The sequence below is a fragment of the Lichenostomus cassidix genome, chromosome 2, assembly GCF_008360975.1.
Source record: "Lichenostomus cassidix isolate B80296 chromosome 2, HeHo_3.0, whole genome shotgun sequence".
NCBI lineage: Eukaryota > Metazoa > Chordata > Aves > Passeriformes > Meliphagidae > Lichenostomus > Lichenostomus cassidix.
The window spans coordinates 17063084-17090905 of record NC_139482.1 but is presented as its reverse complement, the minus strand read 5'-3'; the positions used below and the strand labels follow the sequence as shown (position 1 = coordinate 17090905).

At 39.0% G+C, this 27822-nt stretch overlaps 1 protein-coding gene across 12 annotated transcripts in view; it reads left to right on the top strand.

The window, feature by feature from the left end:
- KIAA1217 (KIAA1217 ortholog) overlaps positions 1-27822 on the top strand; it is a 354324-nt gene that overhangs the window by 276344 nt on the left and 50158 nt on the right. For 10 of the 12 annotated variants that reach the window (XM_085050500.1, XM_085050498.1, XM_085050510.1 and 7 more), the window contains 2 exons: positions 400-598; positions 5303-5396. In XM_085050500.1, the coding sequence (XP_084906626.1) occupies positions 400-598; positions 5303-5396 (293 nt within the window). Of the gene's footprint in view, positions 1-399; positions 599-5302; positions 5397-10749; positions 11033-21865; positions 22085-27822 lie in introns of those variants that run through there. The other 2 variants (XM_085050508.1, XM_085050509.1) reach the window with 2 other exon arrangements.

Here is a 27822-nt window from a genome sequence, read left to right as displayed (position 1 = left end):
TAAAAGGATAAATTTCTTCCTCAGCTACTGTTTTTAAAAAGTACCTTGTGATTTGTCAACAACTTCCAATACCAGGCAAACTCAGTGTGTTTGAAATTTTCCATAAGGATTCGTAAGGTAAACTTCTGATTTATCTAACTGAAGTACAGTGAGAGGCTTCTCAGTGCTGGGACTAGCACATTCATCGAGGCAGAACCATATCAGTGTTCAGTGCTCTATTCCAACAGTCTCTTGAAAAGGAGATTGATATTTGTGCTTTATTTTTAAACAAGTGTGAGTTGTTTTTTCTCTTCTCATTATGTGAAGAGAAGGTTTGGTTATGTGTTCCACATAGACTTCGAAACCAGATCGTTAATGTGCACTTAAGAATATGTAACTTCCTATTACATTTGCTTATAGGTGTGTTGTATCTTCAGTATGGAGATGAGACAAAGCAGCTGAGGATGCCGAATGAAATCACAAGCACAGACACAATTCGTGCCCTTTTTGTAAGTGCCTTCCCCCAGCAGCTGACAATGAAAATGCTGGAATCGCCCAGTGTCGCCATTTACATCAAGGACGAGAGCAGAAACATATACTATGAGTTGTGTGATGTGAGGTAAGACATGGAATTATAGCTGCTGGTTTCATGGGTTTGGGGGTTTTTTTGTGTTTTTTTGTTTTGTTGTGCTGTTATAGAATAGAAAGGAGTGGGGTTGATAAGTATCTGACAGACAGTGGCCTGGCACATAAAGGCATGCTCAGTGGTAGCTGAGTAATACAGGAGGTCTGCTCTGATGGTGTAATATCCATTGCACAAGCCAGTGATAAATGGTATACCTTGTTGAAATATTCATACGCTACAAAAAAGTTTACATATTTAATATGTTTATTGCATTTTAACTGAGACACAGTTATTTAAAACACAGAATACAGAATAAATGTTTACAGGAAACCTGGGTTTTTTCTTTGCTGTTAGTGCAAAGCCTGATCTTGTGAGCCTGAAGTAACAAACACGAATGTCACTGATATCCTCACAACAGTGCCAGTTTTGCCATCTGACATAGCCAAAGCTCTGTGGCACTGGTGACCTCTACTGCAACACCACTACCTTCCAGTTATATGTCAGGAGGCAGCAACCAATGCAGCCACTTTCCTTCACTAATTCAGAGCTTGGTCAATAAATAGTTCACTCTTCTATCCTTTATTTTGTGGGAGTGCAGCTTCTTAATTAACCATGTTCCTTCAACAGAAGGACTAGAGTCTCAGGGTCCCTAGCAGGTCCCAAATCATGCATAAATAAGGCTCTCAGGTACACCTCATACATGTTACACTTTATAAAACTGATAAAAATGGACAGAGGAGCATAAGAAAATTAAGGGAAAAGCAGAAAAGCTCTTTGATTTCTGCTAGTCTGCCACTAATGCAGGAAAATTATGTGGAGCAAGAGGAGTGTATTGTCCACTGCTGCCTTGTTTCTTCTGGAGATCCTATAACTAAGATGTTTCTCCATGTCATGTAAAAAGAGCAAGTTGGAGCTTTTCTAGCTCTTCCATGTCCAATTCCCCCATTCCTGTTCTTCATCTTTGAACAGCACCACATTCCATTTTCTCACCTGTCTTGTTCTCCTCAAGCTGTCTATCCCGTGTCTTGTCATTAGCCAGTCTCTTGAATTTCAGTTTCTTTTAATCTTACTTGTCTTGCAGACTCCCACACCCCTGTTTGGCCACTGTAATGCCTATGTGAAGACCCATCTGATTTTTTTCAGCAGCATCATCATCTTTCAACATGTACACAAGTTTCTTATACATCAAACAGTTTATTCACAAGATCAGATGAACTGATTGAATCAAGATAGAGATTACTACATCTCTGTTGCCAAGTGCATTATTGCCAACCATCGTCTAGCCCATTGGCTCCTTCTCTCTCCCTTTATCCCTCCATCTTCCCTTGAGTTTCAGACTAACAGTTTATGACTTCATCTCCTCCCTGCCCCAAAAACGTGGTTGTTGATTATCTTAATGCCACTCCACCTTTTTTTCCCTTGCTCCCATTGCAGGCGTCACTCTGCCAGCCTCAGGCCTGGCTCAATCCCAACATCTGCTTCCTCTGTTCCTATGTTTGTATTGTAGAGCGTTTCTAGAGGAAACCCCATGACCCAGCTGGCTTCCTCCATAACAAAATTCCCTCCTTCTCTTCTGCCAACCTCCTCACTTAGCAGACCTCAGGAATTCCAGGTTAATGGAGTCCATAAAATGCACTACCAGCTGCATTTTCACCACCTCTGAATAATCTCAACAACCATATCTCCATTTCTATTCCTTACTCTTCACAAGATCTTGCCACTGTCTCCCCTCAGAGAACAGATGAAATGAAGCTTCCTTTTTCTGTCCTTTGCTTACCATGTCTTCCTTCAATCCTCTTCTTTCTTTCCTTCCCTTAAACACAGGGGTTTCTGTCAGGCTTTAAGCTCTCTGTCTCCCTCAGAGGCTGCTCCATGTTCTTCTGAGCTTTGCATTAAGCCATCATGCTTTTTCCCTTCTTTTTCTTTTTCTTTTTCTTTTTTTTCTTTTTCTTTTTTTTCTTTTTCTTTTTTTCTTTTTTTCTTTTTCTTTTTTTCTTTTTCTTTTTCTTTTTCTTTTTCTTTTCCTTTTCCTTTTCCTTTTCCTTTTCCTTTTCCTTTTCCTTTTCCTTTTCCCTTTTCTCCCTTTTCTCCCTTTTCTCCCTTTTTTCCCTTTTTCCTTTCCCTTTCCCTTTTTGTTCTCTTTTTTCCCTTCTGCTTCTTTTTTTTAATTGTTTTTTTTTAATCGCTGGGGACAAAGCCTTGTTCTACTTAAGTCCAGTCTTTTTCCTAAAGTGGTTCGGGGCTCTGCATCCAATGTAGATTTCAGATTTTTTTCTCCCGAACATCCCTGTTGTACGGCCTTTCCTTTCCAATCACGTAGAGAAAAAACACTCATGTAATTCTTCAATTTTTTAATAGCAACTGCTGTAATTGTCTTTTCTTGGCAGTTGACACAGGTAATAGGTAATCTTACTTGCTCTTACCCATTCAAATGAAGCAGCAAAGATCATTCTCCGAGTTTGACAAACAGACTGTTCTGCATGCATTTATTTTTCACTTGTCCTCTGACTATATCTTCTCCATCTCATTAAACTACTTGTCCTCATTATGAGGGCTCCTCCAAGCCCACTTCAATGCTACTTTCCATTTCTTGTTGAGTACCAAGTACCATCTGCTTCCACTTGGTGGATAATGCCAGCTTGAATTCTACAGCTTCAATTTTCAAACAAGTGCCTTCCCTCTCTCTCTCAGGCAGCCTTTTAACATGCTTGGAAGATGTCCTCCACAGACATCTGCCAAGCCACTGCCTTGGTCTTCCCACTCTCTCTGTTGGACTGCCTACTCAGAGCATGCTCGTGGTTCCAGGGTTTGTTTATTGCTCCTCTGGCGGGAGAGACAATGATCTTATGAGTCCTTTTTGTTCCCTTATCTTCCTGCAGCTATCCTGTTGTCTTTTGTGACTTCTATTCACCTTGTAAGCTGGTGAAGAGGTTGTCTTCCTGGGGTGTTTACACAGCACACACAGATCAGTGAGGCCTTTGAACATGCCAAGGGCATCTGGGAGCTACAGTAATGCAAATTATAGTAATAATAAAAGTACAGTAATATATAGCTGTTATCGGTAATGTTTATCTTAGAATAGCAACATGAGGTGAAATACATTCATATCAGAGATCAAATGCCTAGTATTTTGGTGCTTTGCCTTGCAGCAATGTTTTACTTTAAAGTGTTATGTTTCTACAAGAAATATTTATGGAAAATGCTTTTGAAAAAACTCCAGTTATTTGAGGTACCATCTCATAGCCGTCAGACAGAAAAGACAGCAGATAGAGTGTATTTAAATGAATAATATGCTGTTTCTTGAACTGAAGATGAGAGAGCTTGCTTTGTATTGAGAAAAACATAGTCGCAGGTCAGAGGCAGACAGTGGTAACTGAGACTCCCAGTGCAGATCTCAAAGCAAAAGGGTCACATTTGCAAGATGGAAAACAGTTTATGTTACCATAAATAATTGAAGAACTTGAACTTGCCACAAGGTACCTATTTTCCTATGCAGTCTACAAGTAAACACTCATAAATACTAAACTTCTTATCAGCCCTCCAGTTTTTAAACACAAGACACTGATCTGTCTCTCAAGCTGCAGGGTTTCTTTAATAACTACTTGACATCTACAACAGCAGCACAAGTTCTGACTAGCTACCCATTCAAAGCAATCGCTGATTGTAATATGACATTGTAAGAAAGAAATTGGACCTGCCCAACAATCCTTCCCTTCATTTTTAAATTATAATCCAAGTGATTAAGATCAGTTCACTAGACTTGTAGCTGCACCTGGAGGAAAGGAATTCAGTCGCATGTGTAAGTAAATTCTCTAGCGATCACCACAGTGAAATGAAAGGAATCGCAGGTTTGAGAGGATGTAAGTGAGCACAGATTGGAGGCTTTGCTATTGATTAAATATGAACCAGAAATCAGCAGAGCTCAGGGCAAGTGTCAAAGCCATAAAATTATTGGGAGGTAGGTCTTGAAACCAAATAGAAAATTGTCATGTCTTTCCTAAATGTAGTAGTTAAAAAATGAACTAATCAATGACAAGGTGAAGAGTCGTAATAAAACAAAAGTATTCTCATAGGGCTTTTGATCTAAACCATTTCTGTGTAAGCTTTCATCAAAAATTTTTGCTAATTAGTTTCTGTGGTATTTACTTTGTCCCTTAAAAAACTGTCTTTATTATAGATAAAGTTTAGAGGAAGAATTTATCTACTACTGAATTTTTAGCTTTTGTGGATTTTTTTTCAGCTTTGTGAGCAATCTGGTAATAAAGTTTCCTCAAGAATAATCACAGTCAGAAAGACTGCTTTTCTTTTGATATTCTTGCTTCTTAGAATAGCAAAAATTTATGTGGGCTGAGTGTACAATAAAGCATGTAAATATTAACTAAATCCTTTTTGAGTGCTGCGTAAGTGTTGAAGTTCTATTGTCTTCAAAGTGTTTTCACTCTATAGCAGGATCTTGAAAGAAACAACACTATCTAATTTTTATGGGTGTGGAGTTGTAGTGAAAGTATGATACTTCCCATGGGAAAGAGAATCAAAGTAGGCTTTTGTTTGTGTGTGTGTGTCTTAGTTATGGCATTTACGCTTTTCTTATAGATCGGCTGCAGAACTACTATATTTATCTGTTACCTGAAACATTCAGGCAACAAAATAAATACAACTGCTTTCATCTGTTGTCATTGCTGATTCTTCTAATTCCAGGAATATTCAAGACCGATCTTTCCTTAAAGTTTACAACAAAGATCCTGCACATGCATTTAATCACACTTCCAGAGCTGCTAATGGAGATATAAGGGTAAGTACTGCTGCTGCATTTATACTTTTTTCCTCCAGCTTTTATACTAAATGTTTAAATTCTTAAATGTAATGTGTATACAACAATTCAGAAAATCAGGGGTGTATGTATGACACATACACAGAAGAGGGAATAAATAATGCTTATTGTAATGTGTCTTAACTGCTTTTCTTTTTCCAATTATTTGCCCTGGGCATTAACTGTTTTTTTGATCTTGTTTAAATGCACTAAAGCATGTGAAGCAAAACATAGCCTTTAATTATGTATTTTGTGACACAGACAGTGCTCAGAGTTTTTACAGCTTGCTATTCTGTGTTTCCAAACCCTTTACAGTGAGGTATGGCATGGTGTTAGTACACTGCAGCAAGGTTTCAGCAGGGTTCGGTTTCCAGTGGCTGAGCAGATGTACTTCATTTGAAGTCTGCTGAAAGTCTTTGTAAATGATGATTTTGGATAGGAAATTCTGATAAATACCATTGAGATGTAAATGGTTTTGTCTTTCTCTGAAATTTTCTACCTGAACTGAAAAAGGATGAGTATATTTGAATTTCCAGGTGAACATTTTGTATTAGGAAACTACAGAGACTGCATTTGAAACATGTGATTTCTCTCTCTCTCTGTCTCTTATCTATTGCTGCACTGTTTCCTCCCACCTTAGTGCCAAGAGGGCAGGAGATGCAGCTGTGTGGCTCCTCTCCCACCGTGTTACCTGCAGCTGGTATTGCAGTAGAGGGTGGTGGTGGAGAGATTACACAACCTCATCTCCTCCCCACCCATCCTAGGTTTGTCCACAGGAAACAGTACAACAAAATTAACTCTGTGGGGCCAGTTAATGGCACTACTGTCCTACCTGCTTCGTGGATTTTCTGTGTGTTCCAAAGCTGATTCAACCGTGCAGAAAATTTCCTGTAAAGTGATTTCCTTAATTGTACATTTGCTACTTGGTTTCATTATCAATTCTGAGCATGTCTCCCTGGTTTATTAATAATATTTTGTGTAAGTACTTCATGTGTTTCAACAGTTTAAGGCCACAATATTTTAGAAAGATTGCAATAGTTGATTTACAGGCACTATTCTCAACCACCTCTTATTTATGCACTTCAATTATGAAATGGTCCTTTGGTTAGGTCAGAAATCTAATTACTTGATTTTTCACACTGCTGCACACCACATGAGAAAGGAAAAGGATGTGCTTCAAAGGGAAGATGTGATAGTTTTTGTGTATTCTGTAATATCCTGAAATTCTTCAGTTCTGGTTATATTCCTGTGGCAGTAACTGGGTGTATCCAATACATCTCATTCATATTCAAAGGCATGACATACTACCATTCTGCATTATGACATTAATGCTTGTAACTGTGGCTTTATAAAGTCATGTTAGATTGTTCTTGTTCCATGTACAGTGGATGCTGAAGGTATCTACTGTGGCTTTATTTGTGTGTTCTAGGCCTGTTTTAAGGTACTTTTTTACTTAACTATATATATATTTTAAAGTAAAAATTACTTCTGTGGCCCTCTTCCAGGAATCCCCTCTGCCTAACAGAGTTGTTTTGAACACAGGTGCTGCTTCTGTGCAAAACCTGCAATTACCTGAACTGCTTATTTTAAAATCCTGTGTTGTACAACAGAAACACACACTCAACATCTTCTGATTATGTCTGAGTTAGCACCTTTGGCCATAACTAATAAACAGTCGTGACACAGTGATGACCTTTGCAGAGGTGGTGTTTTCATGGCAGAATACTTCATTTTACTTTGCAGAAATGCAAAGACGCCATTTTGAAATTCTGTGCATCCAGCAAAAGAGCTATTTTCTCTTTTGGCTTTTCCTTTTTCATTGGCAGATTTCTTGTCTTTCTGGTCTGAGAGGTGAAGTCAGAGCCAGGATGTTCATAGGGGCTTTGTGGAGAAACATGCAAAAAGTCTTCCCTTTGATCTATGTGAACTTCTGCACTTCAAAGTTATGAGCATGGAAACAAGTGATTTCTTGAGCTCCAGAAATACTGAAACCTGTTTATCTAAGGATGTGTGTCTTTTGGTTGAGTTCTTCCTTACACAGCAACACTCAGGCCCTAACTGAGGTTTTCCCCAAAGTAACAACATTATCCAGTGTCCATCCTCTGGGATCTAAAAAGCTGGAGCCCACACTGCAGCTTTTCCTCTCTTTGGCAGAAGTACAGTAGGATCTTCTCTCAAATCTCTAATTTGGCAAAATTTATAGGGACGTAGTAGTCTTATGGTTTCTACTTGTTGGTTAAATCTGGCTGAAATTTGCCTGGGGCTTTGCAGGTTATTCGTTCAGCAGAAAAAAAGCCACCAATAACCAGATGGATTATCTATCTCTCTTTCCTTAGCAAACCAGAGTAAAGGGGGTGAAAATGTGAGGGTTCTAAATGAAAAACATGTACATATTCTGTACTGATATTGCACAGTACCTGTAAGATCGTGAAAAAATCTTTGCTTTTATCTCTGCTTTTTTGTTTGCATGTCTTTGCATTGGGCAAATTGGTGTTCATTAATCAATTTCATATGATATACGAGTGCTAAATTGACTGCAGTGGGAAACAGGGAGTGTGTGTTTGGCATCATGTTTAAGTGTTTCAAAATACCTAGAAAAACATTGAAATACTTAGAGACCATTGAAAAACAGTATTTAGAATATCATTAATTAGTCATTGTAAGTATATTTTTCCATGGTGATACTAGGAGTGTGGTTGTATCTCTTGTCATCTGTGAGTTAAACCTTTGTTTTCTTGATGTTTGGGAAAGTTTTGCCTTTACAGATTTTTCTACTGTTTGCCTTCTTGTCCCTTTGGAATGTTTATCCCTGGGTTTGATGATGTTCAGGCTTCTATTCATGTGATTTATTTCCATGTAACTGGCCCAAAATAGTCTAAGAAAATAATGTTAGCTGCCAGCTTGAACACCTGTTTTAACTACCAAACAGATGTGAGACCTGTATAAGAATTGGCAGTAACACTTGAAGTGTTAAGTATTATCCATATGGACAAGAAGACTCAGAATGTGCAAGAAGAATGTGGGATCTAGAACTTTGTTCTATTGAACCATTCAGCTTTCCTGTCCATTAATTCTAATTTTCCTGCTCTTTGTTTCATGCATTTTCCTGAGTGGGTTGTGTTTGAGTAAAGGGAATGGGCTGAGGCTCCAAGCAAGCTCTAAAGGAAAGTTTTTTCTTGAAACCCTTCTGAGTGCATCACTTGCTTACTGGTATTGGCCATTTACATCTCAGAGAACATGGTCTGTTTGATAGATCTGCAATGTTGAGTGCTGCTCAAGCAAGGAGTAGCCACATAATGCTGTCTCACTGAATATTTGTGCTTGTGCTCTTCATTTTTTATTTTTACTTTCCCAAAATGTGCACTTTAAATCTGCAGCAGCTGGGTTTTTTGAAAAATGTGTCTTCACACTGCTGCCTTTCATTCATTTATTCCTTCACCTGAGCTTGTACCATTTTTCAGCACTTTCTAGCTCTCTGTGCAACACCACTTTCTTCTGACAAAATACTGTCTTAGATGTTTAGATGGTCTATTTATTCCCCCAGCATAGTTCCAAATTCCAGTGTCAATGCATGTACACAGCCGTGCTGGCCTGTGCCCTCAGAATTAACATTTATGATTTGCATGGGTTGGGAGGAGAAGGGCCCAGGCTGCCACTCCTCCAGTCAGCAGTGGTGAATAGACTGAGTGTCAGGACGTGACAGGAAAGAACTGACGGTGGGGTTTTTATGTTGCTGAGTGAATTGAGTTACTTTGCAAGTGTCACACAGCTCCTTTCATGCTGGGATGTTGAGCTGGAGTGATTCCCCCACTGAATGTGCACAGCATATTTTTTATCCTCATTCCCTACACACTCCTTTTCTGGAGTGGCTAAGGGATAGAGAAACTTAAATTATAATCTTCCCCTTCTCTTACAGAAACTAGTCAGTGTTTCTGGTGGCACAGTTGGATACTAATAATGTTGGCTTATGCAGTAGTTTGTTTTGGGCTTCATGTACCAGCCAGTTTTGAGAATTGTGAGGCAATTTTTACTTCATAAGAAACCAGTGGCTATTTTGCTTGGCAGTCTTTTTCATCCCATCCACCTGCCCTGAAGTCTGTGGGGTACACTTCATTTTAAAATGTCATAGACTCACTGTGGTTTTGTCTAATTCCCTGACTTGTTTTGCTTATAATTCCCTTGACTCCCCAGATCTCTGCTGGGGGGGTGATACCAGAGTATCCAAAGAATGCTTGTTGTGGCTGTTGTTGTATTGAAGTATGCTTTGAGGTGTTTTGGTTTTTTTTTTAGAGACTTTCTCCAAGAAAGGACAATTAGGGCAAGTTGAGTCAGAGCTGAGTTGGGGCATTGTGGGATACCTGGAAACTCTGCATTTTTTTGGAGTTAGAGTGGCAAAATGGTGATGTTCCTGACAGCAGTGGGGGTTTTGGCTGCCACGGTGAGAGGAGAGGAGTTAAATTGAGTTGTATAGGCAGATGAGACAGATATTTGGTAAGCTGGGTAAACTTGTGCTGAATGGTTTTTATTACTGAAATTGCTCACCACCAGCTTTTCATTTTTCCCCTGAAAGTGACTGGTTAGCAGGCTGCTAACGTTGTAACTCTCTAGAGCTAGATGTAATTTGTGATCCTAAAAATACCCCAGAAGGGTTCAAACCCCTCAAACAACTACCCAGGAATTTAAGACTTCCAAGGAGGCTGAAATTCAGTGATGCTTTATGGAAAAGATAGGGAAATAATAAAAGCAGAATAATCCTTCTGTGTTTTTAATGTACCTGTAAACATACCTCCAGCTTCTTTGAAATGTTTAACTTCTCTTCATTGGATTGTTTATGATCTTAACATCAGTAAACATAAAAGTTGCAAATGCTGCTACAATTTTATCTTTGCATTGCATACTACAGGTAAAAAAAGAAGAACTCTTTGCACTACTTAGAGGTATTCAGAACAAAAGTATTTATTGGAAAATAATTTAAGCAATAAATTGTGTGAATGCATTTTAGTGCTAGGATGCCTATAGGATAGCATTTATATAAATTGCCATGTGTTTACCTTACTGATCCTATTACTATAACACTTTGTTTCCTTTTGGGAAGAAAGAAAAAAAAAAACGAAATGAAAAGGCAAATGCTAATACCTCTATTATCTGATAGAGACCTTCCAAATGATACAAATCTCATCTCTCCTGCTGTTTTGCTGTCTGCTTTTTCTACTGCTCTTTTTGTCATTGAGAGGTTATGACAACATGAGCCATACTGTATTTATAAACATCACGTGTTTCCTTGATATGACTTGCGGTGTCTGCCAAACAGAACACATGGAAGAAACATTTCTCATTAGCTCAGCATTGGTTTTGGTTATGCTGATTTCCGGGACAGGAAAAATGCCTTCCTTACTCAGATTTAACTTCCACAGAGTAGAAAGAAAGCCTCAGAGTGTCCATGAAATATCTTGAGCAGAGACAGTGCAGCTCTTTTAGGCCACATACTTTGTCTGACGAAAAGAGAAAAAGCAGTTTATTTTAAAGAGCATGTGTAATGGCATGTATTGCTGAAACTAATTCTGAATTAAAATACCTGCCAAAGTCATCTAGAAACAGAGCTCACCAAGAGATGTAAGGTAAGATCATGCTTATAAATAATGAAGGATATCTAATTCCTTTTGTCTTTTTTTTATTTTCCAAGCTAAAAGATATTTTCAGATTAACTGGGAATTTAATGAGAACAGTGAAAACTGTTTCTTCTTCCTTCAGCTGTATGAGAAAGCAAATATTTAATTGCTCTCTGAACCAAACTCTTCTCTTAGATTTTTTGTCTGGTTTCAAACTTACATATTGAACATGAACACTTATTTTCCAACTTGCTGTTACAAATCTTGCTGAGATCTGAACAAAATTTATAAAAGAAGTCTCTGATGTTCTGGTGGGTTTTTTTACTGATATGGATTTTACTACTTTTCCTCTGAATGGGTTTTCAGTAGTTACCAATTATTTATGCAACTACAGACCTGCAGACACTGAGGAGTACCTGCATCAAATCAGACTGTGATGAAAGACTGTAAATGTACCTGTTCTCTTTCATTCATGTGTCCTTTGATATACAATACCTATTGCTGTGGAAAGCCTAAGTTAGTGAGAAAGTGGATAGAATTATAAGGAAAAAAATAATATTTTTATTTTAGCTACACATAAAACAATCTATTAATCTCAAAGATTTTCTAGTCAAAAGCTGTTCTGTTTAAAGTACATGTCCTGTGTTACAGTTGGATGTATACTGCACTGTGGCTTTTTTAATATGATGGCTTTGTGCTTTGATGTATTTTAATTATTTCACGAACACTAGGAATAGTGTAACATGTATGTATAAGGAATATGTGCACGCATAAGGAATATAACCTTGTAGATCCTATTACTATACCAACATTTTAAAGGATACTTTTAAAAAAAAATTCAAATAATGAGGATGGATTTTAAGTTTATATGAAGCTGCCGTTGAAAGAAAGTGTCATGTTCTTGATACAAAACCGCTCAAGGAACATGAGCTTGCCGCACCCATGCAATAATCTCCCAGTTAGTCCGAGAGGTGTGTCATATGGTAGATATCAAAACCAGTTACCTGGAAACTCCCAGAGAGTGGAATTTTTAGGGGGAGGGTTCTCTCTTTCCCACTAAAAGGCCTGCCTGGTCTGCCTTTCATGTTGAGGTTTGCTGAGAGCTTACCCTGGAGCTGATGAAGTCACTTAAAGACAACATTATCTGCTTTGGGTGAAGGTCTTTCCAGCCCTTAATTAAGTGTAGAAATCTTATCTCTCATGTATGTCTGAGATTCTCAGGCAAAGATTTTGCTGCTTTCAGTGAGAACTTGCCCTGAATAAAAACATAAGGATTGGATTTGAGACCATTTTTTATTGTCTACTAGTTTCTGGTTTTATTCTTACTCCACCTCTTTTTACATAATGTTTCCTTGTGCCAATTCTTTAGAAGTTTTGCTCTTTCTTTTTTTTTTTTTTTCCCCGCTGCCCTTGTTTTTAGTAGAACAGTTTGCACTAATTTGACTGCTTACTTGAAATTCCTAAATAACTGACTGACTCAGATGTTGCCGGAGCTCCCTAAACATATTGACAGATGATGGAAATGCTCATGGCTGTGACCTCCCTTACGAGGAGGGGAGGCCCTCCTTTACTTCCTTTGCAAACCAGGTAGCTTGTCAGAATTGCAGGAGTCATGCAAGTCAAAGTCCAGTCAAGTTTTATGACTTCCAGGTAGCTATCCAAATGAGCTGTTACTTGAACAGAGGTTAAAAATCACTTTTTGAAGGTGGGCATTTTGCTACCACGGTTCCTAGAACCATGCGAAATTAGCAACAGTGTTTTTTCTTCTTCAAACAAGCCATTCTTCTTGTCGTGCAGGACCTTAGCTTTTTGAGTAAATTTTTCACAAATCCAAAATGTGTTAGTTCACGGTCATGTCCCAGATTCTCTGCTTTCCACTGAGTCTCCACTTCAGTATATCATTAGTCATTAGTCTTACAAATACTAAAGAGAATTAATTCTGTTCCTATCTTCCTTTTAACAAAGAGAAGTAAACCATTACCTGGTGTTTAAGAGAACACAGTTATACATCTGAGGATTTTGATTCTTCTCCACGTTGGATTGTACTTTTTCTAATAAGGGCTCTGGAAAACTAATCAGACTTCTGAAACTGTGAGCAGTAAAAATATCTTTTCTTGGATACAGGTTAAGATCTGGTGTTAAAAAAAGCCTCAGCTGGCAAAAGCAAGACAGTTGCAAATATCAGCACGCAATAGGACTCCATGAGAAATGATGTGATGCTGAAATTATTTTTTGTCTGAATATATGCCTTTCTTACATCATTGCAAATTTGAACTCCGTGTGACTAAGTGAAAAAACTGAACGGGTGTGTTGGGTAAAGGGCTAGTCCCTGTGTCACTTAATAATTGCTAAAGATAGCTTGACCTTTGGGTAAACTAGATTGTTTACTTCAGCCATGCTGACCAATTTGTATACTTTTGGGATACAAGGAAGTAAAATGGAAAGAAAATGTAGGATTCAAACAGTATAGGAAGAAGTTTGTGATCTAAGACTCTGCTGATGCACTGATAGCACTTCTTATATTTCAAAAGACATACAAGTGCAAATGCTGTTTGGCCTTATAGCTATGAGCTGTGGTGTGGCTTGGACACTTGCATTGCAAAATCCAGTTGAATCTAAGACTTTCTGTGACCATTTCTCCTGCCAATAGTGCTGACTCCAAAAGTCAGCACAGCAACTTACTTCTCACTTTCTAAGTCCTTACATTGGAAGAAACAGGTGTTAACATGCTGCTTATGTCTTTTGACTGTCAGGTCTGTTTTATGATATTTTTGTATTATTTACATCCTAACCCATTACATATACCTGTAATAGGAATTGTATTTTGGCTCAGTTGTTTGGTAATGTCAGATGAGACCAAGGGTTACATTTTCTGTATGTTCATTTAGCTATATCAACTTGTTCTGTTTTGTCTTTAGTGCAATGAGAAGACATACAAATATGGAACAAAAATAAGAGCTGAGTTGTTAGTACAGGGAGTCAGAAAGCCATGCATTTATTTTGACTTATGAGTGCAGTTACTAAAAGTATTTTTCTTTGAAATAGCAGAAATCTGATATACAGCATATTTAAACCAAATAAAAATGCTGATCTGTACCAGAACTGTACATCTTTGAAACTATTCCTTTTTTGGAAAAAAAAGAGATGACCCCATCAGTTCTGTGGTGCCCTGAGGAAGTGCTGAAATTGAGATTGGTCTGAAGGGTTTGGCTCCCTGCATTCGTGGTGGTTGTCTATGTTATGTACATGGTGTCCTTCATCTCTTCAAAGAGAATGAGGAGGGAGGAGGAAATGCTTTCTGCATTTTCATGAATTACATGACTCTGTCTGTTCCCAGAAAATTCTACCATAAAAAGCATCAGTGGAAAAGCAAAAGAAAGAAACTGTTGGTTTGAAAGCAAAAGCTACAATTGGTTTGAACGCAGCACCAGTTATGAGAGTTGTCATAATGTTAAGTTTAGAAAAATAGATCAGTAACAGCTTTTATGTATTCAATCCAAACAATCTAATAGCTTATGGGATGGGTGGGCCGTGCTATACTGATGAGATAAATGTGGATATTGGCAAACCAATGATGTAATTATGTAAATCCGACCTTTTTAGGACTGAAATGTGTTATGTTTTAGTGTGTTTATATTTTTGTCATTTGTGATAACACCCTGAAAAATCTTGGCTGAAATGCCAAGAGGTTTCTTAGTGCATTCACAATGCTGTTCTATCTGCATAGTATGCTAAGGAAGCATAGGAAATAAATAGGAATAAAGCATGAGAAATTTATTAACTTCTCTCTGCTTAATTGGATAATCTAGACATTGTTTTTAACTCTCATATTTCATTTGTTCATAGGAAATTACATACATAAATAGGCAGAAATGAGTGCCTGTTAACTGACCTGGGTGTTTTTCTTGCCAATCAGAAGTAATGCAGACTGGTAGCAGGGAGATAGCTCAAGTGGTGAAATGATGCTGGGGAAATAAACTTCCACACAGAGGCGCTGTGATTTCAGAGAGGCCAATGCAAAATGTGCTGCATCTCATCCATCTTTTTGCTCGCTTTGCCTAAAGCCTGAAGCGTGGCTAGACTGGAAGCTCTCATGGGATGGCTTTGGGTCAGGCTCCAAGTGGCCTTACGCTCCCTTCCCTTCCAAGCAGAGTTCAGCCAGTGTGCTGTCAAGGTTGTCTCACTGACAGCTCATCTGTGACAACAGGTTCAGTGCAGGTATAACCAGGCTAGTCCAAATACAGAGCCTGTTCCTCTAGCTGTATTTGAGATTATACATGTTGTAAGCTTCCCATTTTATGGGAAGAGTGATACTGCTTTCCTCTTTATTTTTTTGTTTGCTTCTTGTTTTACACCTGAAAAAATGGTGACCTTAGCCTGGGAATAGGAAGGGCCATTGAACATGGTGATGGCTAAAGAGCTTTTGAGGTGCAGGTGTTCTTGGGGCCGTAAGTCCATGTGGTCAGGGATTGATAACACGATGGAATTGATAAGGGAAACATTTTTCTGAGAAGTAAGGTCTGCCTGTACACACACATGACATGTCATCAATTGTCAGAGCTTGGTGATGATTTAATCAAACCGGATCTTCTGTTGTCCCCCATTAACAACCAGACATGTACAGAGGGCAGCAGCCACCTCAGCATGCAGTCCCACTGCATGGGGTGTCTCAGAGAGGCTGCCCTAAAATCCCACTTACAGAAAGCTGTTATTTCTTGCAGTGTCTGAGGAGGATGAAGCTGTTTGGAACCTTAACTACATCTTGAGTGGTAATGGCTGAACTAAGTGCTAGGTTTCAGAAGCCATTTATAGCTTTAAGGTGCATTTCAAGTATCTTTGTTTTGAATATTAGAGTGGATTGCAAAGACAACTGATGTTCTTATCTTTGCCCATGTCCTCAAGCATTTGTGGGTCACTCCAGCTGGCATTTACCTGAAGTGCTCTGCTCACTTGTTTCCTAAAAAGCACCATCATGTTCTGACACCTGCCAAAAAACTCACAGCACCTCAGAATATTAAACCAAACTAAAGAAGTTTATGTTGGATGTTCTTCTTTCTTGTCCCTCTTCTCCTTCCTTTCTTGCTCTCTCTCTCTCTCTCCCCTATGCCTGCTATGCTAGGCTACAGCATTGTAATAACAAGAACTAATACAAAATCTTCTAGCACTGAAGAAAATATGCATTATTTCATGTTTCTCCATTTCATACTACTTTTCTTTCTTTCCTTCCTTTAATTTTTGTTGACTTTTTCTTCATATGCTACAGTCTCTTTAACTCCTCTTTTTCTCATCAGTTCCTCCTTCCCAGTTTAAATGTCTCTTACTTTTGTTTCTTTTTTATTTTATCCCTTTTATACTTTACTATATCCCTTTATTTTATCCCTTTTATACTTTTTTATATTATCCCTTTCTTGTTTCCATATTAATTTCTCAGCACTCCATCTCCAGTAGTGCTCTCTTTCATCTCTGGCTTCTTTCACAAACTCCTATTTACTGTCCTTCACACTGTCTCATTTCTGTTTTATTTTGCCTTTTTTTCCTTTCCTCCGTAGTTCTACACTAAGAATTCCCTTATACCTTTCCACATAATTCTTCTTTACCTTCTGTCTCTCTTCCCAGTTTCAGGGAATCACAGAATCATTTAGGCTGGAAAAGATCTTTAAGGTCATCAGTCCAAGTCCAAGTCATGAGTTAAGTGTTAGTTAAATGTTTGCAACACATGATTGCTTCTTTTTATTAATATTTCTGCATTACCTATGAAGTAAGAAGGAAAAAATTCATGCCACAAACTCACTTCTCTGCATTTTAAAAGTTAGAAAGTTTAGGAATAAATAAGTGTACTAATGGTAGGACAGAGGAAGAGGAGAATGAATGTGCTTCTGTATTGGTCTGCTGATAAATAAATAATGTGTATTGCCAGCCTCAGGAGAGAGATGCTTAAATCTTAGTTCAATAAAATAGGAACCACAGGTCAAGGTGGATTCTTCAAGGTGGATCACAGCAATATTCATTGCATGGACCAGCAAGCCACAGATGGAATGAAGCTGTGACTGTCCTTTCTAGTTATAGGATCTCAGCTTTCTTATAAAGAAAGGAGAAGAAAAGGAAAAAAGTAGGATGAGAAACAGAGCAGAAAGTGAGCTAAATGAAAAGACATATGGGCAGGCTCACTACAAAGAATTAGAAAAAAGAATCTAATCCATAAAAGCTCAGTGTAGAAATTGCCGCCCACTGCAGTCAGTGGTGAGAGGCTGGGAATGCAAAAGGACAGCTTGTCCCACCCAGCTCTAGGGGAATGAGCTGACTCTGGAGGGTGTCTGGCTGACTTTCTTTTAATACAACATTAGGTGAGACAAATCCTCAATCCAGAGCAATTAATATTGCTTCTTGACTTTTTTGAGAGGTGTTTAATGCATACATGTCTGTGATACATGCTGTGATACTTTCCTATAGCTAGGAAAGTGTCCTTGCTTAAATCAGTACAAAAACAAGGGGGAAGCATGAGGTTTAAATTACAGAGTAGAGAGACAGACTGCAGACCTGACGTAATAGTTCAGTTTTGCAGAACCTTCTTCATGCAGCTCCAGTGACAGTTGGCTATATATGCTCCAGTAAACTTAAAAAAATTTTTGAGAGGCTTATAGAGTTTCCAGCAGAGGATTTCCCACTTTCACTAGTTTGCCTTTAACTTTTCTAATCCCTAAAAATTTTGGGATTATACTGATCTGCCATAACCAAAGGATAGACCAGAAATTTACTGTTGGTATGAAAACCATATATGTATGTAGCAAAACATATATGTAATGTTAATACACAGGTTACAAGACAACTCCATTCTCTTGGGAGCTCAGATGCTTATCTGTGGTCTGGTTCAAAGGCTTTGTGCACAGGTTGCTCCACACTGCAAGCTCCAGCTGTTCTAGCAAGAGTGAAGCTGTAGAGCTACCTGTCCCCTTCATAATGGTGCACTGTAGCCGCTAGTAATGTGCTCTGTGGTGTGAGAGGGCTTTTTGTTTGTTTGTTTGCATTTATGTTGTAAGAACTAGGGAGTTTGGAATAAGTATAAGAGAACTTTATGGTACTTGTGTTTACCCCAAGGCATATCTGTTTCACTGCATGCCTTTGGAATCAGTAAACAGAGGGAATACAAACAATATGCATGTTTAGGAGAAGATAGTGTGGTCTGCACATAATCTCAAGTCCAGTATGTGTTAGGCAGCCAGAACAGTTCTGTTCCCTCCCTGTTTGTTTAGCTTGGCCTCTCAAATTCAAAGAGCTTCTGTAGGATTTTCAGTCTTCAAGGAAACATCACACACATCCTTGTAGGAATAAGCATAGGCAGTGGTCTGGACAGCTGATGTGAGAAAGTCAAGGCCAATTGGAAAGAGTTTTTCAGGGTCATGGAGAGCAGTGTGGAGTGCAGAGTGGCAGCAGAACAGCCTGGCTGGATGTCGGGATGTGTCACCTCAGTGACTTTACGAAGGACGGCAACCTGGGGGCCTGTGTTCTCCTCCCTTCTTTTTCCCATGGGGAAGCAACTGAGGCTGAGATCAGGATGAGGTAAAAGCACTTTTTTCTTCTTCGCTATTTGGAGGCAAAGCTAAGGGTGGATCACTCCTTTCGTAGAAGAAACTGAATGTCATGTTGTGGTGCCACCCTAAGCAGAGAGAAGAAAGATGCTGATGGCAGTTCCTCAGCTGCCTTCATGAGTCTTGTGTATCAGAGCCAGCAGGTTTAGGAGATCCTGCAGACAGCTTTCCAGATTGGTCTTTGTCATCTCAAACTGTTGGTTTCTTGGATCAAAATTAGAAGCTGGGTGGGCGATAGGACTGGTGAGGTGGCATGAGACCGTTCTTGGCAGGAAAGAGCCCAAAACGCAAATCTGTACCCAAAATCCTAACCCCAAAACCCCCAAACACAGGAGGAAATATGCTTTCCTTGTAATACAGCTCTAGAAGCTGCCATCAGCAAACTGTCTTTCCATTTGGATTCTGCTGGACTGAAATAACTTGCTGAATTTAAGCAAAACCCTATTGACTCCATGACAAGCTTTGTTCCAGAGTGCTGAGAACAAAACCAAGTCCTGAGTTAGTGACCAGCAATCACTGTGTTTCCCTGTTCTCTGTCAAGGAAATAGTTGTTTACAGCACTATAAGGTATTAACTACTTAATTATTTCCATCCATAAAAGTATTATTAAAGGAAGAGTAACCAAAAGTGCTGTTACCAGGAACAGAAAGAGCTTAGATTAGCAGTCAAGCAATAAGTTGTCTATGCCACATGTGTATACCCCGCAGTAGACTTGAAAACATTCTCTGGCTTTATAATTGTGTGTTTCACTGATGTTTGGTCTCTTAAGGTTTTTTCTCCTTCAAAATGAGGGAAACAAGCAGAAAATAAATTGATGTGATGAGCAAATTGATGGAAAGGTTCAACAGACCAATACTGTTAATAATGTAGAAGAAAGGAGGGTGACAGCCATTACGGGTCTGTGGTAACTTGAGCCAGTCATTAATACAGACGTTAACATTGGTTTTAAAGTCCTAAATTAACCTAAACTTCCAGGCTTGGTCTCAGTGAAGCATAGGGTGTTGTGCCTCTTAAGGGCATGCCCTTGTTTTACACAGGGGCTTGAACTGAAAAGGAGCTCTTGTTCAGTACAGTACTTTATAAACAAATATATGACAAGTAATTATACAGGGGATAATACATGGCAAGCTAGATACTGCTTGAGGGCTCTGATAAAGAAAGTGAAATGGAAAGTGGTGCTTGAATTGTTTGTGTGCATTGTTAGAACCTACGAATTAAATTACAGCCTTGGTAATGATATAACTGTGCAATATGTATGATGTTGTCTTGCATATCATGTCATATGTATGGAGAACTAGTTATATCCCAGTCTGATGTTCTGGGATATACTTTGTCATGCTAGAGTCCAATTACTGAAAATGTGCAGTCTACCAGCTTGCAATTAATTGCAGGGAAAATTAGCAAAATGCAGTCATCTTTTTTGCCCTGCATGTTAACATAATAATGTTATTTCTCACTTCAGGTTTGTTAGCCTGTAAGGAAGAGCATGGATAGAAGAATATACTCTGCAACTGCTACAACTGCTGAAAAGCACATGTGGCAATAAAGTATTCTAGGATAATTTGCTTGTATTTTTTATTCTTGATATTTTTGAGTCTGGTTGGTCTGCCAACCTAAGCAGCTTTTTAACTAGGTCAAATATATACATCCATTCATTAAAAGGGGATGCTTGACTGGTTAGTTAAACCTGCCAAATATAAACCAGATGCTTGAATGGTAAATATTGCTTTACCCCTAAACTGCAAGACACAAGCCTAGACTGATTAAATTTGAAATAAAAATAAATAGGTTTAACATTGTTTCTGTGCCATAATAATACTTTATTATAGTGCTAGTGCAAATATTTAATAAAAAAAACATTCTAAAATATTTTACAGTAAAACTGAAAAGTAAGCATTTAAGGCAAAGTGACTTTTTTTTACATTTCTGAAGAAACTTTATATTACACTACGTATAAATTTTTAAACTTCTAGTCAAGATCAATAATGGCATACAAATTTAGAGCGTACGTTACAAATCAGAATTCACAGCAGCTGTCTAGAAAGCTGGAAGACTTCTCTGATGCTGGGCTAGGGGTAGTAAGGGGTGGAACACCTGAATTTTCAGTTTTGGCTACCAGATCTGCTCCTGTTACTTAAATGCTTAGTGCCAAATTGCCCTTTCATAGCAGAAATGAATGATGCCTCCTTCACTAATGGTTGAGACTGAGAGCAGTACTGTGAAACAGAAATGCTACTCCTGTAAGGTCCCGCTAGAACTGATTCTGTACAGCAATATTAGCTCATGATTGTGTGCCTAAATTTTTATTTTTATTCCTTTGAATGCCACTTATGATGACAGAGGCAATTTTTTACTTGCACAAAAGCAAAATCAGACGAAAATCCAAACCAAGAGCAAAAGAACCAACCCCCCAAAACAGAAGATAACTGCAGGACTGGGAAGGGTTTGTGTCATGAGATTTTCCCTTATGATATTTAAGTGTCTTCTGTTTGAGGCTGTAAATGCTGTCTTTTTAAGGAGACCATTTCCGTATTCTCTGGTCTTTCCATGTGAGGGGATAGAAGGAAGTGAAGCATCCTTTCTGTTCTAATTTTTGAAAATATATTCACCTTCTCTATTGTTTCCTCTTAAAAAAAAGCAGTAACAAAACACAACAAAAAATAATAAAATAAAACTACCCAACAACTAATCATAATAGCTTATGTGGTGTGCTGCAGAGGTAACAATGAGATTGATTCACGGGGATGCTGAAGTTCAGGTTAGCGCAGTGGCTCAGGTGCCTGGTTAATGAGTAGACGAGGAGTTTGCGCTTCCTCCTACAATGTCACTACCAATCTGAGGAGCTGAAAAGCTTCCAAGGTTTATACCTGCTGAATATTTTTTTCTAGAATTCTGTCTACTGGGTTTGCTAAGTAGTTGGAGGTCTTTACCTGTTGGGGTATTAATATGTATGTGTCTCATAGCGTTGCCTTTGAAATGCACTCTGTCACTGAAACAGAGGTTACTCACCGTTTTATTTACGGCTTTCACCTTTGTGAGTCTGTTTTGTGGTTCACTCCATAATGTTAGTCTCTTTCTATGCATCTTATAGGCACACATTAAAAAATGATTGAGCGATTGAATCATATAGTGTTGCAGTTTGTGACTGGGTGACATGCCAAGGAGGTTATTTAGTGACTAATTTCAAAGGGGAGGAGAAATCGCAGGCTTGTCATGTGGAAAAGTACTTCAGTCTATTGAAACAGCATTACTTAGATGACCGGATAAAGCAAGATGGCCTGTTGTGAGCAGAGGGAACAAGGAACATTTTTACTGTTTCAAAACCTTTTCACAGAAGATACGGATATACAAAATGTTATACCATAGACCAAGGATTGAGATTCAAAACTGAAAACAGAAAGTGCTTTATTAGAAGAAGTGGAAGGCAATGTTCATCTTACTGCTGTAGCCATTCGAGTGATTTCCTTAAGAAACAGTAAGTGACTTTAATTATTTCAGAGCAAAGATCTTATCAAAGATTGTTTTATTGGTCTGTAGGCAACAGTGTTGTCTAAGACTGTAGTAAGAGTGCTAGTGTTTTAAATAGTGAAAACAAATACTCAGGGTAGCATCAGGATAGCTGAAGAAATTGTGCCCAAAAGAGCAGACTGTGTAGGATTTGGTCTGAAAACTCTCCTCTCTGCTTCTTTGCATGATTCATCTTCAGCATACACATTGACTTAAAGGCAAGGTGAAGCAATCAAGCATTATTTTTGATATTACCATTACATTTGTTTTGTGGTTGGCTTAGAATTTTATGGATCTGTTTTACATTCAGGAAAAAGTGAACTAGGTATTCTTTGTTTTCCCCATGGGAGCTTTAGGATATGGTATGAATTAAGCTTATATGTAGTCAGGGATATAAAAGGACATACTGAGGCATGTAAAATACCTTGAGATAAATGATTTGGATCACTGTAGGGACTGGATTCATACACAAGTGTGCATTAAACATGTATGTATAAAATAAGGGACAATAAGATTAGGGATGTGTTTGATGCTCTATGGCATGGCAAGGGAGATGATACTGTGTCTGAGTTTCAAGTCGATATATTGGTAACCACAATATGGTATCCTAAAAATTCTGCTTTTGAGGATCAGATAGTGCCTTTTCCATAACCTCTGTGCCCACCTGCACAGCTGGGAGAAAGATATGGGGACTGGATGTCACAGTGATACTGAGTAGGATGGTGACAACACCTAATTATGGTTCATTCAGGATGCCTCCTTTCTGGAGGGTCATGTTTACGTCCTCTAAATTCCACCCCATAAGATAGTGAGCATCATCTTATTGTTCTTCTGTTTTGTTCATATCCACTTCTAGCTAGCTGAGCCTGGCCCAAATAGAAAGTAATCTATGAACGTAGAAACTGGAGGTCTGGATGATTTCACTATCACTAACCATCACATGCTCCTTCTAAGAAACATGTTATATTGACTGATTGTGTTGTTGTTCATCAAGGGAAAGAAAAAACCATAGAATTAAGAGCATAAATGGAAGAAGAAAAACCCAGCAAGTGTCTTGACATATCAACCATATATGTAATCAGTCCCTAGAAATAGAAAGCTTCTCTTCCATAGATGTTCTGAGTTTTTATCTCAATTCTCCTTTCCCCATAATATAATACAGAGATGTTTACAGCTGGCATATACCAAAACTGTACAAAACGACCTAAAGAACTGAAACGTAGGTGCTTGCTGATACTGGGAAGTTAATTATAAGTGTTGAGATTTCTCAGGGAGCTCTGCAATTCCTTTTCTGGAAAATTATCCAGTAAAGCATAATGGAAATATGTGAAACATGTTAAGAACAGCTAGCTGTGTCTTAGACTTCCCCATTCATTGGAAGTTTGAACATTTGAAATCAGTTTTGTTTTACCAGCATGTGGTTCCCATAATGAAAAACAATTGTGAACCCTGGCAGCTCCTAGAACCTTGTACTGTGGGGCCAGATTCAGCTGAGGCCAGATTCCAACTTAGGCAAGGTCAGTGGTTTCATGGTCTGAAATCTATTTTTTGGGCATCAGAGGGTCCATTCTTAGCCAAAATTGCCAAGTAAGCTTCTGGTCTGTAAACATTGCTGAGGAGTGATGGACATTGAAACCCCAGCATGTCTCACTACTTGGTAACCCCAACTGCCGAGCACTCGCACTGCTGAAGAGACTGTGGAATAGTTGGCGTCCCTTCCCCAGATCAGGCTCTGACCAAATTGATCCAGGTCTATGAATCTGGAAAGCCAAAGCTCTAGAGCACTCCAGGGATGTCTGGTAAGAAATAACATTACTGTTGACTGAAATCTGCTGGTTGTTTTTTTCCAACTTTTGTCTTTACTGATGTTTCTATGAAATGTTTCAGCTCTCTTGGATTAGACTGGTCTGCTGAAAGTAAATGTCATTGGAAAGTTTCTGATCGCAAAAAGCTAAAAATTATGCTAACGTGTTTGCAGTTTTCAAATATGGCATCAGGCAGCTGGAAGAACCCACAACTGCAACCAACAAGGGTTTTTTTCTGTAATGACCCAATAGAATGGGGAAATTTATAGGAACTAGAATGCATTCTATGAGAAGGCAAGAGCAGACAAGTGTGATGGCCTTCCAGTGATGTCTGATTTGGCTTCAGACAAATAGTTTTGGTTCAGATACTTAAAATTTTCATTTAACTGTTTACCAATTCTGTAATTTTCAAGTGCACTTTTTCTTACTGTAAACTGTCTCATTTTAGAAATATTAAAACTGCGTAAAAGTGTTTGGGTTTTTCGGGTTTTTTTTCAAAAGTGGATTTGTGCTTTCAGCTCTCCAAATCCAACTGGAATGAAAGATCAGTCATGACAGGAGTGTTATCATGTAGTGCAGCTAATGATGAAGCTGAGGGGTTTGGACAACTATTACAGTAAAGCTGTCAATTTATTTTTATGAAGAAAGAACAAACTAATGGATTCTATTGTTGTTGGATTGAGGGTTCTTTAGTTAAGTCTTTCCTCATTAGAAAAGTGAAGGATTGCTTTACTTTTTAGAGGATTTTCTTCTGTTGAGCAATTTTCATAAAAGGTCCCTTTACAAACAGATTAATTTATCAGTATTGTATCAGTACTTAGTGTTTCTGTAGCTTTTTCATGATAGACTGCAAGGTCTCAATAAAATTCTTTGCAGGTGTCCACAGTTTACTGTTGGGTGAGCCAGACTGAGGAGCATAGGTGCAGTTTCCTCAGAGAAATGCAGGCTGTCAAAGGGAGAGTAAGAAAAGTAATAGCTTCACATGGCTGAGAGGTGATTAATGAAGTGTGTTGGGAACTCCCAGGTGTCTCCAAGAGGGTGCGTGGATAACCTCCATCTCGGAAACATGCTCTCTGCAGGTATTTTGGCAGTCTGAAAAGCTTGGGGCAAAGCCAGTTACTGTGTTCTCTGGTGATGTAGAGGAGGCCTAGGAGAGCAGTGGGAAGGGCTGCCAGGTCAGAAACTCTGGCCTACTTTTCACTTTGCCCGAGTTTCACTTTGGGATCATAACAGATAACAGCTTGAGTCAGGCTGCGATCTGGCATGCAGCTGCAGGGCTGGAGTGGTGCCGATGAGTCAGGGCAGGCTTGGGGCTGGGTGCTGGCTGGCATTGCCCTGGTGTGCATGCAGGCACAGCTCTGCTGCCCTGCCTGCTGGCTGCACAGAGACTGGCTCTGCTTGTCCTCGTTCGGAGCCACCAGGAGCAAGACTCCTTGTGTCCACTTGGGTGGATGGATTTGCTGACTTTGTGCGTATGGACATTTTAAAAATGTCGCAAGTTAGTCAGTGTGCCAACAAGCTTTGAAATAACATAACTGGTTTTATATAACATTGACTCTTTAGTATAGAGACTCCATTCAAAAAAACTTACCAATATCTGTATCTCACAGACTTAAGTAAGTCTTGTTAGACTGACCAAAAACCTCCATACGAGATGTTAAAACATCGTGTAATCCTTTTTACTACAGAAAGTGAAAGATTCTCAGTGATGTGATTTTCACTCAAATGTTTTATACAGAAATTGTTGCTAGCTGTTTACCACATTTTAACCTAGTGATTGACAAGTTTCCATTTCAAGGATATAAGGTCTATAGGCATTAAGAACAAGGAAGAGCTATGTGCTAGAGAAAACCACACCCTCCGGCAAATGTATTACATGGCTGCAGTCGAAAAGCACATGATCCTGTGCTTGCCCTAAAAAAAATCTTCCTTTTGCCCTCAAAGCAATTGTGTGTGACAGCACCCAGTATTTAGAGGCTCAGATAAACCCAATATCCTCTTTCTCTGTCCCTGAGTCATGCAAAGTCCAAGAACATGTGGCTCAAGACAGCTTATGTAGTAGGAGTATGGGGTTTTATTGAGCAACATGAGGGTTTTGTGGTGGAGGACAGAACATGAAAAACAGCACAGAAAGTGGGGTATATCTGAGAGAGAGTAGTGTGCCTAGACTATCACACCAAAAATGTACAGATGAGAAGACTATCCTTCATGTTTTTAAACTTACTATTAGCAAAGAATCTGGAGAGTCTGGAGAAGAGAGAAAGGTGAAAAGAGAGGAAAGACAAACCATGTGGCAGAAGACCCTGCAATCCACCCAGTAAAGCTGCCTAGCTCCTGGTGACCAGCTCAGGTCCCTGCCCAGCCCACATGCCCTGGTGCATCTACCCTGGGCACTCTGGACTCTGTGGCTCCCACAGCTCTCCCCTTCAGTGCACTCCAGCCAGGGCCTGAGTCCTGGCTTAAAACAGCAGGGGAACTTTTCAGAAAGGGGTTGGGTGCCCAGGTGCTTGTGCCCTGCCCAGCCCAAGGGAGCCTCGATTGAGGCTGTGTACTCCGAGTTATTTTAAAGAAAAAGTAAACAATGTTATATACATCAGTACTCAGACACAAGATTTTGAGCAATAGCTCAGTCCCATATTCAAATTCTTTTCCATCTTAAAGTATTCCGTCTAAATGATGTTAAGGTGGAAAATAGGAGGTTTTCTTTGACAGATTGCTTTGACTTATGAGCAATGAAAGAGCATTTACAGTAATATGAGGTCCAGAAGTTAGGGGAAATTAAAGCTGTTGCTTTCAAATCTTCCCATGGAAATTTTCTCCTTTCTGCAAGGTAACATTGGAATTTTCTTCTCATTGCAATCCAACATATCCTGCTGGCTATGGTTTCTGTGACAGATACTATTCCATGTGTTGTATCTTTGTCTAAAGCAACTAAACAGTGCATTACATAGCTTGTACAGTAGAAAGCTAGGAGGATTTTCTTTCTCCAGGTTTTTATCTTGGTATTAAACGTATGCATCTGCCTGTCCTGAAGACGTGATTCCAAAGTTGCTCAAGTCAGTAGGAGTTGTTTTGTTCTTCTGGCCCAGGGCCATAGTCAGTACCCACAGTACAGCGTAGTATATTGCAGTGTTTCTTCAAGCCCATAGAAAACTATGTTGAATTCCATCTTATAAAGTGATTAATACTGTTTAGTTATATTTTAGTTATATTTTATTTTAAATTCTAGACTAGACAAATTCTCTCTGCAAATGAAAAACCTATCCTATATTCCTGTTTGGCTTCATAATTTTTGTCTGGCTCATTTATGACCCATCCCGGTGCACACCTTTGTTCTGTTCCACTTACTGTTGCTGTAGCCACAATCAGGTTATCTCCTTTATTCTTTCTGATACCTGATACTCCAGACTGTTGATCTCTGGCCCTGGGTAATGTCATTCCTAACTCCTGAGTGCAGAACCTGCTGTGATAAGAGCAGCTATTGTTTATATACCAACACTGCAATTCTCTTACCAGTGGAACAACCTGTGGTGGGGCAGGAATAATCTCTTGTTTCATCTGCCATGGATCACTGTAACTGCAGTGAATCGAGTCACATTATCAAAGCAAGGAGTGAGAGGGGAGAAAAACTGTGTAGATTTCAGATCAGCAACATCCACTGTTCATTACTGTGTGCTCTGTGACTTTAGGAATGTGGAGTCAGGCTTGGTAATACATCGTTTTCTGCAATCCCTTGGAAGTGATGGAGAGGGAAGCTGAAATGGTCAGCATGAATTTTAGAAACTAAAACTTTTTTTCTTATATAGTTGATACGTAGCTGACTTTTTCATCTCCGTGTTCATCCACCTTACCCCAAGGACACCAGAGCAGTCACATGATGCTTTCTAGAGGGAGAATTTCT